The sequence below is a fragment of the Pavona decussata genome, unplaced genomic scaffold (genome assembly GCF_977016875.1).
Source record: "Pavona decussata unplaced genomic scaffold, jaPavDecu1.1 SCAFFOLD_34, whole genome shotgun sequence".
In the NCBI taxonomy this organism is placed as follows: Eukaryota; Metazoa; Cnidaria; class Anthozoa; order Scleractinia; family Agariciidae; genus Pavona; species Pavona decussata.
Window position 1 is genome coordinate 131302 of NW_028145457.1, and position 19708 is coordinate 151009.

General features: G+C 37.5%; 2 protein-coding genes across 2 annotated transcripts in view; one reads left to right on the top strand and one right to left on the bottom strand.

The window, feature by feature from the left end:
* Positions 1-3136: 3136 nt before the first annotated feature.
* On the bottom strand, positions 3137-17244 carry LOC146484277 (clusterin-associated protein 1-like). The gene is made up of 13 exons (XM_085104875.1): positions 17177-17244; positions 16940-17051; positions 13947-14031; positions 13168-13293; positions 11936-11986; positions 10680-10775; positions 9670-9753; positions 8378-8511; positions 7192-7249; positions 6544-6627; positions 5258-5402; positions 3925-3983; positions 3137-3351 (listed from the first exon to the last, which is right to left on the bottom strand). The coding sequence occupies exons 1-13, from the start codon at positions 17196-17198 to the stop codon at positions 3190-3192; spliced, it is 1218 nt and encodes a 405-aa protein (XP_084961001.1). The 5' UTR covers positions 17199-17244; the 3' UTR covers positions 3137-3189.
* Positions 17245-17324: 80 nt separating this feature from the next.
* Positions 17325-19708, top strand: part of LOC146484278 (testis-expressed protein 47-like) — a 32197-nt gene continuing 29813 nt past the window's right edge. The window contains exons 1-2 of the mRNA XM_085104877.1: positions 17325-17443; positions 17635-17707. Coding sequence (XP_084961003.1) covers positions 17345-17443; positions 17635-17707 — 172 coding nt within the window. The 5' untranslated portion in view covers positions 17325-17344. The remainder of the gene's footprint in view (positions 17444-17634; positions 17708-19708) is intronic.

Here is a 19708-nt window from a genome sequence, read left to right on the forward strand (position 1 = left end):
TACAGAGTTGTTATAGACCTGGGTCAACTTGGAAAATTTGCGTAAACGTCTCTTCAATTGTCGCTAAACATGTTTTGAAAGTCGTCCAGAATGTAGCTTTTTATTGTATCCATTTGCACGATTCAAAGACGTTTTATTCCTTCTGAGAAACAAGATTGCTCTTGAAAGAGTATTTAATCTATGACGATGAAACGTGGGTGGTGTCCTAATTTATTTCCCTTTGTGCCCACAAAACGGGATGATGACGTTTACTAATTTTTCACATCCGCCATCCTGGATTTCTTGATACGTCCAAAACCTCGTTATACGTTCAAATTGACTCAAGCGTATTCGATACCACCAAAGAAATGTTTAAGGTGTCTCTTGGATTCAAACTCACGCGCGAGCTGACACAAACTCGTAAAAACAGCCAACAAGTCAAAAATACAGCCCAAGTTAAAGTCCTGGCTCCGGTTGTTCAAAGGGCGGAAAACTTTATCAAGCGGATAAATGTACTGCAAGATAAAGTTATCCGCCCTTTGAACAACTGGGGCCTGGAATAGAAACAGGAAAGCATTTCAATGAAAACATTCTCTGTAATAGTTTTCTAAACCGAACTACTGCTGTTTTTGTGTTCAGAGATGACCGAGGTTGTAAATTTCCAACCAAGTACCAAGTCTAAAGTTGACTCCTGTTCAAATGGCGATCTTGGCGAATCCTAAAACGAATTCCTATTCCAGGAGTTAATTATTTTCCGTGATAATGTAAACTTTCGTCTGGATTTTCTCGCATTTCCTTCGGTGAAATTTCCTAAAACTGGCACAGAGGTTTATATATAATTTGCTCTAGTTATGGCTCAATTTATACAAAATTTATATGACAAGTTTTTACGCAGTGGCAGAAACAAATTTGCAGAAACGAAAGAATCTCAGCCTTTGTATTTGCTCTCAAAAAATTTTCCTCGTGAGATTCCGTCCACTGTGAAAAATTAAGAGGATTTCACCGTAGGAAATTGAAAAAAAAAATCAAAGCTTAAAAACACACTGGCAAACGCCTGTGATTGAGTAGTTTTCACTCGAGTCTCAAAGACCTTTTTTTACCAGCAAGGGTTATAGAACATAGTTTTATTCTTGATTAGTACATTTTGGGATATTCCAACTAATTGGTATCAAAAAAAAGAATACAAGAGAAAACTGGCTTCCGATGTGTAACATACCGCGCGCCATATTATCAGTGAAAACCCTATGGAGCCACCTTAAATTATGTAAAAATGGAAAAGTCGTATTATAGTGAGAGCTACTGATCGTTAGTTTCAGAAGTGAACAATTTATCCATCATGATGTTCTGTTGGAGTGAAGGCTGGCAATGTCTTGCCCAGGGCCCAGTTGTTCAAAGCCCGATTAAGCTAATCCTGGGTTAACGTGAACTTGGCTTTGAGTTTAATTACTAATCAATAGACTCTTCAAAAGGATTTTTGTTCCTCAGTTTTGACTTAGATTTTTCTTCACCACTAGCTTAAAATAAGCTTTTAAAAACATTTTTATTGAGCGAGATGAAAACCTTGGTTAAATGGGGGATTAGCGTTAATCAGCTTTCGAACAACCGGGCCCAGGCTATTACCCATAGACCATAGCGTCTTCTTGCAGCGCAGATCTTGATAATTTCTACACGAGGACCGTAAAAAATATTCAGTACCTTCAAAAACTCATTAATGATTCATAAGCCCACTGGCCTATCACATGGTCGATAATACATCACGTGCAGTGACTTTATATCGATAAACCTCCTCCTTATTAGTATGCGGTGTTTATCGGCTGATAAAACACTCCTCATTAGTATGCGGTGATTTTCTCGTATGCTAATTAACAATTATTCCACGAGCGCGTGTTGGATATGAGATGATAGATAGCCAACTCGGCGCTACGCGCCTCGTTGGCTATAATCATCCCATATCCAACAAGCGCAAGTGGAATAATTGTTTTATTAAAAACAATCAAGAAATATTCCTAGATCTTACTGATTTCGCTGTGTATATAACCAGCAGACAATTTAATGGGCGCCATTTCTCGGCCATGGTATAATGGCTCATATACCATGGCCGCTAAGCCAATCAAATCCCTCGAATTGCATTATACAATGATGCAGTTTTTAATATTTTCCAATGTTCACAAAAGCATAATTGTTATGAACTCTATTGACACACGCTTTTCCAGGAATGTTTTGTGAGCCGTTTAAAAAACTCGCAGCACATGTTTAATCGGGTCTAAAACCAATCCTGCTCGTTTTTTAAACATTACGAAAATAACGGTGATGAAATAGCGTAGGAAATTTAAACCAGCAAAACCTCAAGCTCACACGTGATCCCACTCGAGAACGCAGTTTTGACACAAAACAAGTTAGTGGGATATCTTGAGTGTGCACGTTAAGAATAAGTGTGGGAAATGTAGTGTGTTGTTCATTGTATTATTAATAATCATTGGTTAACGCACCTAAAACCGCAGCCACACAATTTACTGTGGTACATACAGTTGGGTGTTCCGGATTTCAAGTGACGGGAATGATCGAAGGATTCAGTTTGTTGTTTGAAATTTTCGATTCCGGGATTTTTTTGGGTAGGAAAATTCGGCAAGTATTTTTTTGTGTGGCTTGATTTGATTAGGGATTGTTTTTCACGTTATATCATTCAATCCTTTCTGGAAAATTTTCAAGGCTCGGAAAACGGCATGGGATTTTTTGGGGGTTAATTTTTGGTCAAGGGATTATTTTGGGATTTTGATTTTGCCTCCATTCGATCATCCCCGTTGTGTCGACATTTTGTCTAACCTCACTGAAGACACAACACCCAGAGTGAGGGAAATGGCCTTCAGAACATCAAGTATTTTACAGTCGTCTTTGTACTCCTTGGTTTTCACCAACGGCTGAGTTTTCTTCCATTTTCAATGACCTAGCAGCAAGTGAATCTGATACGAGTGTAGTAGACTACAAAATGGCCAGAAAATATGCAAGTTTTTTTAGCTCGATAAACTGTCCATTCATTGTCCAATGTGAAGCTTCCAAGCCAATCCGTAAAATAATACTGAAGTGTCGTTTGCCAACGCATCACATAGTTGTTTCCCTCTTTTTTTTTCGGAGGCAAAAAAAAGCAAACGTTATGAGAGGCTTTTCCAAACTGTTTTATTCAGTACCAAACTATTTACAGGCGATTCTTGTTTAGAAATCATTATCACTGTCATTAAGGCTGTTAGCTTGAGACCCGTCGTCCCGGCCTTCCCCGCGGCCCTCGTCCATGTCGTCATCATCAAGTAACTCCTCGTCATCATCGTCATCAACACCAATGTCACTTTCTCCTGACGACAGAGAGCCGCTCTCGTCCTACAAGGAATACAGTATGAACAGTAACTAATTGGTTTGCCTGAAGAAGTAAGGCTGGTAACATACAAGGCATATCTTCCTCGACAAGTTTCATATTCTTATGTGTGCAAGACAACCAAAAGTTAGGGCTATGTTATGTTTCTATAGTTTAAAGCAAACAGTAGGACGATTTCGTTTTCGACCGCCAGTGGTTAGAAAGACACTATTTTGCAACTAACCCAAAACGTATAACTGTATCTCAGAATGGGATCACTTCGAGAATTGAAAACCATTTTCAATCTCAAATCCATTCGCTGAGAATTGACTGCACCGATAGAGAAAAACGAAAAACCCAAGGAATACTCTCGCAGGAAGGTGTGAACTATCAACAAACATCCACAACGCCGAACACATTAAAAGGATGGCGGGTACCCTCACCACTACACAAACACAAAGTCAGGACACAATATGACGTCCCCTGCTTTTTAGTAAGATAGTTTCATCGTTATCTCCATTTCATTAACACTGCTTCATTCCCTGTCTGGTTTTGATGCGAAAAAAACCGTGAAAATACAGTTGTAAAAATCAACTGACCTCATCAGAGTCCAGTCCTCCACCCATGGAACCAAACACTCGGCCACCAGCCTCGGCAGCTGAAAACACAAAAGAAAAAATAACATGAGATTAATTCATGGAGGGATAACTACAGCCTGAAATTCTCGAGTTTTTAATTAAAGAAAAAATAAAATGGTGAAGGTGAAGCTATATTAATACTGATTGTAATGTGCATCGGTCTACATAGAAAAATAACGCATGTTTGATTTTGTCAACAGAGCTGATAATGTAATTTGGCCACCGTTCAGAGTTTCGAGTGCTAAGGTTTCGAGCGAAGACGCCAAATAGTCACGTGAGAACTCACATGTTTTTTTCATTTGAGGTCGTGACAAAGTGAATAAAGTTTCCGTGATTTAACTTTTAGACATTTGCTTTGGTTTTCCCTCTTTTACAGCCGATTTCACTTCAGCTTTTCAAACAAGTATTTTGCCCGTCATGATTTGCCCCTGAAAACAGAATTTCGAAGGCCTCCTGTCTCATGGCTGTTTACATTTCAAAACGATCTCATCAATGGAGAATTTTGGGAATTACAGGCGTATACCAGCTATTATGACTTCCCATATTAATGGCTTGATACCATTCAAGAGAACAATACAACAAACAGCAGAAACTACATGTATGGCCTTATAGCACCAAAAACAGTAGAAGCTGCTTCACCACGTTTTAATCATTAGAATGTCATTCCAGTCATTCTATTCGTATTGCTCCTTGAGGCAGAATGAAAAACTTTTCAGTCCTCTTTCAGAATGGTCGTTTTTTTATTCTTTTATATTCCAGTAATTCCAATCAATTCATTCCCATTCCAGAAGAGACCAAGAAAACGCGTCCATAGTCGGTGAATCACGTTTGAAAAATCTGAATCTCATCACTACAGTACAATCAGGTGTATCCAAGTGGGAACTGCACTGTGCAATAGTCTTGCCATTCGCGATTATGGCGTGACTTCTTTACAATTCTCCCTCGTTCATCTCCTCTGGGTTTATTCTTTCCTTTTTCTTTTACGTCTCAGACAAATTTTCCGAGTGAGCTCAACCATTGATAGCATGCGAAAACGCTGCAAGCTCATTGGTACAACAAGGGGTTTTCCTGAGAGGCAACGGATATCGTAGCGTCAAACAATCGTATTTGCTACTTTGGTTCGTCTGAAGCGAGTGAGGAAACGGACGATGAGACTGGCAAGGGAGATGTGATGCCTGACGCTCCCGCGCGAGAATCCACGCTTTCGGCTTTCGCGCCTCGCAAGTTTCCCTTTTCGAATGAGTTTAACCCAACCCTGTAATGGAAACAGACGTCAGTAGCCATGTCCACTCACCTTGTGGTCTGTTGGATTGCCGTGCATCAAGAACAATTTCATCCTCCTCATCTCCCTCATCATCCAACTCTCCCAGTTCCTCTCCTCCAGCCAGCCCCCGGCCCTGGTCACTAGTTTGCATGCTCCTGAGAGTTGCTTCAGACTCCTAAAAAACACGAACGACAATCACTCATGAACTGTAAACAGTCAATGGCAACTTCATACATGGAGATTACATTATTGGCTAATCATTATCAAAGAAACTGCGCCTTCCTCTGTTTTTTTTTTTTTTTTTTTTCTCAAATACTAAATAAGTGCAAGAAAATTGTTTGCATGTCTGAATGTAAGAAGAAACAACATCGACACTTTAGTCTCTGTTTGATTCTGACTTGTGAACACTGGATTTGGCTTGAATTCACTTTTGATGCAATGAACCATCTCCGAGTTGCTTTGAACCTCATTATAAAAGCGAGGCTAACTACAAAGCGTTTCATGTGAAAATTAGTTGTTTGCATTTGAATGAAATTAATTTTCACAGTAAAACTCTGCACGAAGCCTCGCTTTCATAATGAAGTTCATAGGAACTCGGAAATGGCATATTTGATGTTAGTTTCGTGTGTATTTTTTTCTTTTGCACGTGTCCCTGTTACCCTGTGTAAATAAAGGTGCCTAATTTATTTATTCATTTATTTATTTATTTTTACCTTATTGACACCCTAGTCAACCCAAGTTGGTCTCATTATCAGACCACTGTTATCAACTTCTTCAAAAACTCATTAATAATTCAAAAGCCCATTGACCTATTAAATGGTCGATAAGACATCACGTGCAGTGGTTTTAAAAACCGATAAAACCTCCTGGTTACTAGTATGCGGTGTTTAATGTTTTTCTCGTATGCTAATTTCCAACGTTTACAAAAGCATCATTGCTGTGAACTCTCTTGACACACGCTTTTCCAGGAATGTTTTTGAAGCCGTTCAAAAACTCGCAGTACGTGTTTTATCTGGTCTAAAACCACTTGGCTGCGCCACGTGGTTTTAAATCTCGATAAAACACTGCTGCTCGTGTTTTAAACATTACATCAACAGTAAAACTGTTCGTGTACCAGAAATATGCGCAACATTCCTATAGCACAGTAGAATGATAGTTAGCTGTGCACGTACTCAACCTGCCACATCATCTGTAGTCTTCTTTGTTTCTAATGGCGAATTTTATGACGGATAATAAATCTCATATTACATGTCGTGGTGTATTAATTATTGTATTCTTCCCACTGAGAATTTCTTCAATGTATGTATATATTTTACCTCAAATCTGTCTTGTTCAGCCCTGTTGATATCCTCCAGTAGCTGTTCTTGGTAGGATAGATTACGGTGTTTTTCCATGTATGTCTTAAACAATCAAACAAAACAACCAAGGTGTTATTCCACGAGTGAGGAGCGGCTTGCTATGTCAAAAATCCAGATTCTGGATTTTTTTTCTGATTGGTCAAAAAAATACTTATGGGCAATATCGCCAGACTTGTGTGACATCTCATTTACATTCCTGACAGCAACAAAATAGCAATGTGACTTTACATAAATTCTGATTGGCTCACACCACGAGATAACACTGCTACTGTTCACAGACTGTTTGACAGATGGTTTAGTTTATCTTTGTAGGCCGGTGATGGCTCATTAAATAAACGTGTAAGTTTTTGTCCTGCGCAGCTACTGCAAATTATATGTAATTTTTTTTGTTTACATAGTGTAATATGTTTATTGTAAAATGACGAAAAACATGAATACTTTAAAAAATAAGTGTACCAGGCATTCCATTTTCCCACCCTCTCCTTCACACAAAACAGCGCCTGCTTACAAGTGTAAGACTCGCAGCTCTCATAATTTCAGAAGCTGGGTTTTTTCTCCCTCACAATCGAGCCAGCAACATTGCCTCTAGGAGTAAATATCACTTACCTCATACACTTTTTTCAGTTCTTCTTCAAGTTTTTCATACTCGTCCATGTAAGCTGGCCTAGAAAAAGATGAACCTAAGTTATAACTAATAGAGTTCACTGATTCCATTGATTCGTATATGTTTCTGGCCATTCAAAGTAACACTACAAATAGGTGTAACTGCCCCTTTATTTAAAACAACTCATGTTTGTGAACTGGGAGATGAGATTTTCCTTTCAGAGCAACTTTGCAAAATTCCGCCGCAGCACTGGTATTTTGATTGACAATTTGCTTGGACCAATGACCAACTTCTTCACATAAAGTTGCAAATTTGTTTGAGTAGATTCCTCTGCTGATTGCTCTTGATAATGAAACTTGAATTGGACTACCATGAACCAATTTGAGCGGTATCCCAAATAAAATTTTTAATTTGAAAAGGAGTTTGCCGAAGAAACAAGCCAGACAGCTTTCAACTGGCACAACGCAAATTCACAACTGAAGCGAGCAAGTTGTTCATGGTGTTGGAAACTGCTTCAAGCAAACTGTCCATCAATATGCCAATGTTGTGGCGAAAGTTTGCAGAGTCCCATGCAAAGGAACGTCTGGTTTGACTGTAGTTACTGTGACAAATGACAGACAGATGAGCAAAAATATTTGTCATGATGGATTATAAGGCCGTTGTCTCTTGCATAACTGGAGGCTATGCTAGTAAGCTTCAAAGCAAATTTCATGATAGTCTCTAAGTCCTGTTTCTCTCCAGTACTTGTTTTTTTCTTGTCTATCTAAAGTTGTGGAACAGGCTACCCTTGCAAAATTAGGACCCTACCATCGATGAGTAGTTTTAAATATCATATTCGTAAACGTGATTTAAGTGCGATGGTAGAAGATGACAATTGCTTGAACTGCATTCTTTGTAACTCATAACAGAACGATCTTAGGTTTTAAGTTTTTATTGGTTAGGTTTGAAGGCTTTTATCGGTTGATGATTGATGATGAGTAGCTTTTAATCATTTATTAGTTGATAGGTAGTATAGGCTTCTAATAATAATTATTGTATTATTAAGTGTCCCCAATTAGTATAGGGGTATTTCCTCTCGGCTAGCTTCTTTTGACATGGTAATAAAGCCTTTGATTGGTGATTGATTGATAGCCTAATTTACCCAGCTCACATTTGACAGCACTCCCTTCCATGGCCATTGTTCATTACCTGACAGTCTCCAAGCTTCGTAGTCTCTTCTGGTTTCTCTCCAGTTCTTGTTTTTTCTTGTCTATTTTGGCCTCCAGATTTGCTTCATCTGAAGCAATGTTGTCCAGCATTTGATTGGTCTTCTTTATATCATCCTAAACAAACAGTGTTTTGAAAATGTCATCCTCTGTACACACAATTAAAAACATCTGCGAGATCATGAAATTGTTTGTGTTATTTCAGTAGTTTGTCAGATTTCTCTATAGTGAGAGTGCCCTCCTCCCACTCCTGTAAGACTGATACTACTAGCCTTTAGGCCAAAATAGTACCCAATGTCCTATATTCTTGGAGCAATTGAAAAGCTGAGAGCATAAGTATCTTATGTCGAGTTTTAGGCCAATATACTTCGTTATAGACATGAACGGTTGTCTAGTACGCAAAAAGGCACAAGTTGACATTTACATATACAGAAAGGGCGCCATGGTAGAATAACATTTCCGCATCTGTGTTCATTATCAAGTCGGACTTTAAGTTCACACGTGCACCAAAACACTAAAAAAAGAATAGAACAATAGCCTCTTTATAAGGTTATGATCTTCGATATTACTATGCCCTTATTTGGTGATCCCAGAGTGAAGAACTGATAGCATTGAAAGTAGTGATGTACTGTGAGAACAACATAGGGGTTGCCTGAGTTCAACTAGGAGTTCGCAGCAATTGAATATACCATTATTTAAAACTAAAACAGGGCAGAGATCCTTTTCTTATAGAATTTTTAATATATGGAATAATTTACCACCTGAAATTAAGCTTAGCCAGTGCATGAATAGTTTTTTAAAAGCGTAATTTAAGAAAGTATCTTCTAAAAGACTTTTTATGATCAGCTAACCTGTCACCAGTTTTTAGCTGGTTTTTTATGAGGCTAAATGAGACTTAAGCAAAGTTAAAATCAAGCCAACGCTGCCATTTCTCCAGGACAGGGTTGGGGGCTCTAGGGAGGTCTGCAGGGGGATTGCCAGGTGCTTTTGCTGGAGTTTGCTTTGCTAGCTTGCTATTCCCTCCTGCTGAGGAGATTGCTGCCCTCCTCTGTTGCTACCATTACGGCACCTACTCTCCAATAATTCAATTGGCTTAGAGTTTAAGATTACTTAAATCAATTATCATTTTTTATATTTATTTACAGCTGTATGTACAGTTTTTTAACTTTTATTTCTTGATTATGATTGCAAATTGTCACTGAAAAACCCCTATAAAGAGTGTCAATAAAGCATTGAATCCAAGGGTAATACACACAAATGACAACAACACCTAACCTGAACAGAAATGATGCTCTTCTTTATTCCATTTTCCAACTCATTCAATTCCAGTGGCTTAGCTATTGCACTGGTGCGAAGCTCCTAAAGAAGACAACACGGTACAATAGATCAGGAAAGTCTCCAAGAACATTATTGACTTGATTTATTGTTCTTAAGGTTAGGGTAGGTACAGCACAAACAAGTTACTGCTTCAAAAAGCATGTGAAAAAATATAGGGTATGACTCCTGATGGGTGCAAATTATTATAAAACCTGATGCATGCCATCTGACTGGTTTACACCACTTTGCAAATGAAAATAAGTTCCTTTGTGGGTTTTAGGTTAGAACATTCAATTAAAGTGAACTTCAGGTCCTGCTACAACCCGATCCCCCAAATCTTGTGCTGAAATTATACTTTGGTTACTATTCATGTAAAATGTTAGAAGAAGATCCCAATTTGTTGGGAAAAGACGTGAAAATTAAATCAAAATACTCTTTAATGCAGAGGTATTCAGTGACAGAATGATCATTGATCCTTCTCACTTTCAGTTGTTTGCCATCAATAACTTTAACCATCATTCTTTGTTACTTTTCTCTATTTTTCTTGGACCAGTTACAGTACTTACAACTTCTACTTCTTTAGCCCTAACATTTAGTATTGTAAACAATGCTTTTGCTTACAGCTGTTTCAGCAAAGGTTGTCCAAAAAAAGCACACGTGACAATGCTGAAAGGTAGTCTGGGAAATACCCAATAAATTTCAATAAAAGCTCAGAATCCATAATACCTCGACTGTACAGCAAAGGCTTGAGATGGTGGGCAATATGGATTCTGAGCTTTTATTGAAATTTAGTGGGTATTTCCCAGACTACCTTTCCGCATTGTCACGTACGCTTTTACATTTTTTTTGGAAAACCTTTGTCGAAACAGCTGAATATGCCATACTAGTCAGTGTTTTGATACACTACTGTAATTGTCTGCAATATTGTGTTTGTCAATAAAGTCAAGTACAATTAAAAATAAACTGACCCTCAATTCCACTTCTCGACCCAGTAAGTCATACAATGCTGCTCCCCTTGATGTTATTTCTGATGCAAGCTGACGAGATGCTTTCAAGTCACTTATCTGAAGAGAAAAAAGGAACATGTAATAACACAGTCAAGTAACATGGAATTTGGGTGTGCATACATGTATGTAACTGCCTATACAACTTAAATCCCCTTAAGGACGGTGCCTACTAATAAAGAAGTATTTTTTTGCGCAGTTTATGACTATGCAGGAAAAGTAGATCTTAGCAAGGGCTATTGGAATCCAAAAAGAAAATTGGGGGTAACCTCGCATTAAGCAACAATTGTTGTAAAAAAAAAACAGTAAAATACAAAGCAATGTATGGGGCTTTATTTTCCAAACTGAAGCTTTATTATCTCTGGAAAATGCATGGTTACCCCAAATTTTCTTTTGGATATCAAGAGCACTTGCTAAGGTCTGCTTTCCAGGCATAGTTACGGGGCAAAAGTATCCCGGTATAAGTGGTCACCACCCATAGGAAACCCAAGTATCTCATGACATGCAGAACATATGCGCAGTAACAAAAGTAGGCACTGTCCTAGACCATATGGAGATACCTTAAAAACTTGCTGTATTTCAAAGAGAACTATGTGCCACTCCTCCCGTTATATGTCCTTTGGTTTAAAAAGATGTCTAGGCAACAAAACCAAGAAATTGATAATTCAACCACTGGCAGATGGCAAAAATTTTTAACGAAGCTAATTTCCAAGCCGGTTTTACCAAAAGAAAGGACATCATTTGGAGGATACCATATACATAGTATCCTTGATATTTGAATTTAAAATTTAAATTATTGAACGTGACAATTTGAAAATTCAGCTAGGTGTGGGAGTTACAAATTATTATGTGTAGCGAAATTTATAATTTTTAATTCAAAAGCACATTTTCTTTAGCTTGAACTGGCACGGAAATCAATTTTAATTGAGCTCTTACTTTCTCTTAGTGGAAAAAATTGCCAATTTCTTGGTTTTGTGACCTTGAAATTAAATCTTGACAGAACTCAAAAATAATTTGATTGATCTTTTGAAGGCGATGGGTAACCCCTGTAACACATCAAATTACTAATACCTTCCTCTCATTAGAAATTCAACTTTGACAGTATTCAGTGGATATGTGTTGCACTTAAATGTTCAATGTCAGATGTGACTTTCACACAAGTTTGCACCTTGCAGTAGACCATACATTTGTACTGTTAGGCAACAAATTAGGATACTCACTCTTGATGAAATATCAAACGTCAAAGAGGTCACATTTGACTCTTCAGCAGCCTAAAGTTTCAAAAGTATTGTGTTGTTAGTATCAAATAATAACACCAAACACCAAATGAAGTCCATTGATTAGCACCACAAATGTACAAGAACAAAAACACTAATAAGCACTGTGCTGTTCCCCTCAGCAACAATGCATTGAAGCACTTATTTGAAGTTTTTAAGCTCTACATAGAATGGCACTTATTCAAAAAGCATTATGAAGTGAGCAAGTAAAATGATATGGTTCATTTTAAACATGACAAAGGAGATAGTGACATAAATTTTAACTGAGCTTTTTGTTTATGTTGTCATTTTTAGAAAAAATATAACCTCTTTTCATTCATTTCAAAAACAATTTTAGGGGTATTGAATGGTCCTTGAAAAATGATGGGTCTTGGCAAATTTTTGGGGAGTCTCAAAATCTCCGTGTCTCAAACTAGAGTCTCGGAATCTTGAGGTCCTAAAAAATAATTATAAAGCGGGTCTTGGAATAATTTTCATATTTTGGATTTTGAATCTCAGTCTCGCAAGCCAAATGACCATCATAAAACAACAACAAAACAAAGAATAGTAAAAAATTGCTCAACATTGCAATTGCACAGGCTGTGAAACATGTAGGATAAATTCTGCCGTATTATGCCTAAAAAGAACAAGGCTGATTTCATGGCATCGCGCACTCAGATTTTTGATTTGCATTGTCTTGAGCTCAGGTTTGAAAAAAATACTCAAGTCTTGGTCTCAGATTATAAATGAGAGTCTCGTAGAGTCTCGGATTTTACCATTCTTTAGCCCTGGTGTTATTAACAAGGTTTCAATAAGAGTTTAGGAATCTCTCTGACTTTCAGATCATGCCTGCCCTCAATAGCTCCACCCACAAAATCCTTCTCAATTAAGTGCCACATCAAAAAGTCAAAATATTTAGCAAGTACCAAGTCAAGGTGCTTTTCCATGTGAAAAGAGTATTTCTTACTAGGTAATTTAGGTCTCTTTTAGGGGTCAAAAAAAAAAACTTGGGCCATGCCCATATTGGTCTCCTTTAGGGCTTTAATTCAAAATGTCCGACGAGCACCCCCGCCCCTTTCATATGAGAATCCCCCCGGGGGCAATGTCCCCTTCATTACCAACAAAGCATGTTAATGCTCAGATTATTTTGAAAATACTCAACAGCCGTAATGGAGGTAGATGTCTACAGCATTTACCTCACTTGCTGCATTTGTCTTCATGGCACTGTACAGCACAGATGTTACTTTGAGTAATTCCTTGACAGCATATCCATCAGCACCATATAGTTTCTTAGTGTTCAGCTTAATATGCGCCTTGGTTGCCTATAATGGATTAGACGACAAAGATTACAGTATGACGAAATCGCAAACTGCAAAGAGCTTCAAGTCAGAGACGTTAGCATGCTATGGACAGCTTGTTTTAGGAGATAATACTTTTGGGCATTTATTATCGTGTTGATCAGCACAGCATACTATTGGCTGCTTCAAGTGAGAAAAACTATGATAATTGACCAAACATATTGTGCAAACTTTATTTTCAAGAAAAGGTAATCCTTACAGGTTTTTTTTATGTTATTATTTTTTGGGGGGAGAGAAATAAATTAGAAATTTTTAGTCTTTGCCATTTGCAATGTTATGTCCATACACCGTACATGTATTAGCAGACAGTTGGACATGTTGTGTTTTAAACTTTGATTTGAAAATTGACAAACCACATTAATTATTATTATCCTTTATTTTTCGATTCTACCATAATCTGGAATGAAGGAAAATATAAATCAAACACAATATACACAGCAGTTTCTTAGGGGACTTTAAGTGCATTCCTGAGTTCATACCCTCCTTACAACAAAGAGTTTGGCACAGCTGACTGATAATTTGGAACGTCACGTCAGACATGCCCTCCTCCATGGACAACATCAAGTATATATTATTGCTAAATGAATACAATTAACTAAATGTTATACGAAACATACCATGAACTGCGCTAATGATTTTATGAACAAAACTCTGTCTTGCTCTGTATCAACATCTGCTGGTAATTCAACATTTGGATCATACCTATAAAAATATATCATCGAAATTGATTAACATTATACTATCCTTTTTTTTCAAAGTGATCCTTAACTTTAAAGAAGACAGTATCAACAATTATTCTGTTTCACAGATGGCTTAACAAACTAAACTAGTGATTTCAATATGAAAGTTGGTGCTGGCAAAGGGGGATAAAGTTGTGGGGATTTAATAAAACAGTAAATGGGTTTGGAAAAGGGGGTCGACTTTGAGGGTAGGGAGAGTAGGTTTCAGTTGGATGAGTTGTAAAAATCATGACTACAGCAAGCATTGGTTTTGAAAATGGGTCATGGCAGGTTTAGTGATTTGTATAACCCACATTGGGGAAGAAATGTTGAAAACGCTTCTTTTTTGTGGGATGGGGGTGTTGGTGAAGTGGACGGATCAGCTGCCCCAAACGGCACAGATTTGGAATTATTAGCCTCCACGGTATTTTTTCTATTTGCTGTCTTTATTTGCTTCTGTAATCATTCATCAAGGTCACGACAGAAAGAGATCAATTTGTGTTTGGCTGCTTTTATCAGGGCTTCTGATATTATGAGATGTTGCGATTTCGCATAATTGACCTAAAATCGCAACAAATCGCATAATTCATGAAAAATCGCAGAATTTGTACAAAATCACACAATTTAAGAAAAAAAGAGCAAAAATCTCGCTTAATGTTAAGTTCTACGATAATTTAAGCATTATCTTAAGGAGTTTTTTTCTTTCAAAAGGCGTCAAAAATCACCTGGAAGCGTTCGTTTGCTGATTAAGCGAACAAACAGGCATTCTATGCTTCATTTTACATGCTGGGGACCTGGTGCTGGTTTTCAATATTAAACAAGTGATCATTGGCCCAGAATAAACAATCCTTTTATGTAAATACACCAATCACAATCATTGATATATTTTTAAGATGTCATTTGATCCCTTCATACTTGCGATGCAGGTATTGGCGTGAAAACTGCTTGATAGTTATGGATAAGTTTGTTGTTAAAACGCCGAGCGCTTCTTCACAGGAGAAAAAAAGATCGCACCTTCCTGTAAATATTTCGGCAAAAGACAAGGCAAGAAAGTACCCGAACGAACGTTTCATGTTGACGATGGTCTGTTGTTTACCCTGCGAGCAGTGTCTCCTTCGATCTTTCTAGATGTTTTGCTCTTCGTGCAACATAGTGGTTGATCATCTTCGAAAGTTTGTGGTTGACAAGCACATTGAAGCTGAGTCACACAAGCGGAACGCGGAAAAAATGCGGGTGGGAAGCAACAAACGCTGACTTGACCAAATTAGCAATATCTGATTTTCAATAATTTGAAATGAGGCAACAAATGATTTATTTTAGCTGTTTCTTCATTTCTCCATGCTCTAATTGCTTCTTGAACAGCAAAAAATGGATTGTGCTCCTCTTAGACCTAATAAAACAAAGTTAAATTAGTTTAAATGAAATCGCATAATTTGCCGCATAATAGACCTTTCTTGCCACATAATGAGACTTACCAGTGCCGCATAATTTCCAAATTTTTTCCGCACCCTATCAGAAGCCCTGTAATTTATAGATCCACCGCTTGAGAATTGACATCACTTTCCACGGGAAAATTTTACCACGATCTTACGCACAGACTGTTTCGAGGCGCAGTTGACTTTGCCATAAAACAAATAGGTAAGAATTTCTGAATATTTTTATTTACTAGATGTCTTTATTTGCTTGTAAATATTCATCAAGGTCAAGAAACGGATCAATGATGAATCCCGTGGAGAGTGATATCTTTCCGTTCGTGACCTTGATGAATGATTACAAAAGCAAACGTCAACTGCTCCTCGTAGCCGAAAGCGTCTGACAGCGTGCGATTCTCAAGTGCAAAGTGAGGTGTGCATCCCGGATTATATGTCAGCCATGTGATTTGCGCATGATTGTCGTCTCAACCATCCCGGATAATGCTCTACTGCGCAAGCTTCGAGTCTTACATCCGACAAAATTTTGGATTTTTTCCCCTATTGACAAGAATAGTGTGCTGTCTCGCTAACGCTCGCCAGCAATTATTTGTTCCTTTCGCCTGAATTTTAGGGAAATATGCATACACCCTACTTGTATGCATCAGATTGCCAAGCAAAGAATTTTACAAAACTTTATTAAAGCAGTGTGACAACACTATAAAAATGAATTTTAGTAAAAAACTAGCCATTGTTTAGTGAAACATTTAGCTCCTTCAAATTAATGCAAGAAACAAGTTTAACAGAAGTGTTGCAATGTATTTTCTATAAAATTTACTAATACGCACATACCAAGCAAAGGATCAAAAGTGCATGAAAATGATAATATAACTGGCAACAGGTTATTTTCAATGACAAATCAAATTGGACAATATGACCAATTTTACCAGATGTTTTCTCCGAGGAGAAAATATCTGGGATGATCTCTTGAAACTGAGTGTTCATCCTTGCATTTTACCATGTTATTGGTATAAAACATACCAAAGCACCCTGACATGGAATAACACCCTTAGCAATGACTCTGGACCTGTAGTCAAGATTGAATCGAAGCCATTAAAAAATTTGGCAAAAAAATATACTCTGATGTACTGAAATAATAAGGATGCATGTACTGTAGATATATGTAAGCTTGAAAGAGGTCGAGTGCACAATACTTTTTGTAAATTTTCCAACCGACTTTGGTTTTCTGTTTCATTCATTCTTTCAGGGCCCATTAAGATTTACAGGTCGGGTCAACTTAGCTAAGCGCAGCTTTTTATAAGCCGGGGGATTACCAAAGCATCTTCAACAGACGCAAACACATACGCTTTGAAACATGCACAAATAAAGTACATGTAATTGTTCAATCACTTTTTTCTCTCGTGATTCAATGAGTAAAGAGGAAATTCAGAACACATTTCATGAATGACACTGTTACTTTACCTCCTCACAAGCCACATCAGTACTTCGGCGACCAAAGGAAAGTTAGGGGAACGAAAGTTTTCCATCGATATGAGCCTGGGGTAACCCAAGGCTCGCATCATTTCGGTAAAATCTACGGAAATATCAACAGAATTCTAGGTTAAAGCTGATTGCGGTACCTAAAGTGATAGTTAATTTAACAACATAGTTATTCAAAACACGCAAAAGATAACCAGAAACTTGATTTCTTTTACTTACTTCGCAAGTCTCTGTAGGACATTTTTCTTCTTGGCAATTATTCGGCAATTTATTTTTCTCGATCGAACATGATTGCGCATGCCCCAAAGAAACCGCTGACTAAACTTTTCGTATTTGTTTATAACGTTACTATGGGAACACACAAGAAGCGGGAGAAAAGAAACGAAGATGGCGGCAAGTCCTGGCGCAGAAGAAGATTCTGTGTATGACACTGGAAGACTGTCTTTATTTGATCTTATTATGGAAAGGACCCGTGCCCAAAACAAGGTAAGAAACTCAAATCTGTCTCGTTAACACTTTTATTCCTTTTGCCGTAAAATAATAGAAGAAATCTGAAGACAGATAGAATTGCACCACAGTGGTAATTCAAATTCACCGGAGTTTTGCAATGCAATATTTCCCACGGACGCATGCGATATTTAGCATTAATTATTCTTATGTCCTTGACATTTCTGCAGAAACAACTCGTTCATCGACTTGTTTATGTATCTAAAATTCGCCAGGACGTGAATGACAAAAAAGAAATCGGAGGTGAGTTGGAGATCTTGTTGTTGTTTATTGTTTTGTTTTTGTTCATCGATCAATTAAGCTTTACATCAACTGGATCAAGAAAATACCCTTCCTTTTTTATATTTTATAATTTTCCTTTTTCTAGTATAATGTAACTCCCATTTTCTTGATTTTGGCTACCTTTAAGAAATCTGTTTGTAAGGATTAGCTTAATAAGACGTCTAACTTCATGGACTTGTCATTGGCTTTCCCCACCGGGGGGACCCCAGGCATGCGTAGGGACTTCGCTAATTTCAAAGTCCTCGTTAATTTCCCCACCAGCATGTGGGGAAGGCAATGACTCATCAAGACTACATTTTATTTTAATTCTTTGAACAATTTTTACGCTGATAGGACTTTAACAACCACAATAGCTGTGAACACCAACGAGTTTCACTACCGTGAAGGAGGTTTAAAAATATGATCTTAATTATCATAAAATTTTGTGAACTTTTGCTTCGAATTTCTCCAAGAATTATCAACAGTTTAAGAAGCTATATCACACACTTGAAAGAGGGTTTCCTGCTATTTCCGAACACCTCGAAGTTGGTTAAAAAATTTTTGGCTGCACCTTGTTTTTCCAACCTACTTCTCAGTGTTTGGAAATCAGAGGAAACACTCTTCCTCGTGTTTGATATATTACTTGAAAAATATACGAGTTTGAGTCACTTGTATTACATCTCGATTATTCCAATTCATCCAACTTGTACAATGTAACACCAAGATTTTATTTGGTGTGTCATTAAGGTTGCTGGCACCAGTTTCCATTGCTTAAAACCAATGCTTTTACTTTAATGGATCAATACCAGGGCCACTCTTTATCAGTTGATACAACAGTAATGATACCCAAAAAATCTGTTAATATTGGTGAACAAGTTATGGTTGATTTCTTGACATATTGAGTTACCATAGCAACAGTATAACCTGTTAAAAACACTCTTAATTTTACCTTTAAGTCGTTATAGCTCAAAAACGAGTTCAGTTACCCCCATTTTTATTATGGAAAAGTAATCAGCATTTTTAGATACAATTTTTTTGCAAAGTTTTAGAAAATTCTATCGGCGGGGAAGAGAGTCAAAAATTTAAGGTGGCTCAATTGATTGCCCATCAATCGTGAAAATGACAACTTGTTACCAATCTCTTCTCATTTTCAAGGTGCAAAGTCCCCAATTCTCCCACAATTGTGGCCCAGGGTCCCCCCTTGGGAAAGCTGATGGCAAGGACATTAAATGAGCCGAACCTAATGGAAATTAGCCAAAACAAAATTTTTTGCTCCCTTACATTACATGTACATGTAGTTTCAGCAGGTTGTGAGTGCAAATTAATAATTAATATACAACTTGACAAATCTGCCTCACGGTTATTGTATTTTGATTGGATGGTTGAAATAGAAAATTTTACGAAGTGCAAAGATTGAGGCATTGTAATCATCAATGGCCCAGCGGAAATCCGTTTACAGGGGTCATTTTAATACATTTGTTGCAACATTGTTTATCACAAAAACAAACTGACAAATAAGGGAGAAACTTCTTTCATTCTGTCTTTCAATAAGCACCCACGACAAGATACAAAGGTGGAAGGCATGGTTGGTTACCTTGACAGTCATAAGTAAGCATCGCAACAAAGCAATTAAAGAGGAAAAAATAAAATAAAAAACTACTGACCACTGTCCTGAAACAAAAGAAACAAAAATAGATGTCTTGTCAATTGTCTTTGCCATATACTAGTACTCTATCGCTGATAGTCCTTAGAGTGTTTTAGGGTTTTGATGAGTCTCCCAGCGTTTATGTTGTCATCTCCCGTTTACTTTGTACAGATTGCAGTGGATGTTCCACTCATGGCTTGTCTTTCTTTTGCCCTGGTGCTATGTCTATAGATCTTTATTTCCAGTGGTACTTTAGGTGGTAGGTTGCACCAATAACTTTTCATCAACTAACTGTTGGCTTGTAGGGCTGGATACAACTCTGGGGGGCAGCATCATTT

Excerpts from the sequence above, each read along its gene's own strand:
- LOC146484277 (XM_085104875.1), bottom strand. The coding sequence starts at position 17,198 with ATGTCCTACAGAGACTTGCGAA. Across the intron at positions 11,987-13,167 it reads AGACAAATGCAGCAAGTGAG|GCTGCTGAAGAGTCAAATGT; the intron begins GTAAATGCTGTA and ends TTGAAACTTTAG. Across the intron at positions 9,754-10,679 it reads GTCGAGAAGTGGAATTGAGG|GAGCTTCGCACCAGTGCAAT; the intron begins GTCAGTTTATTT and ends TGTCTTCTTTAG.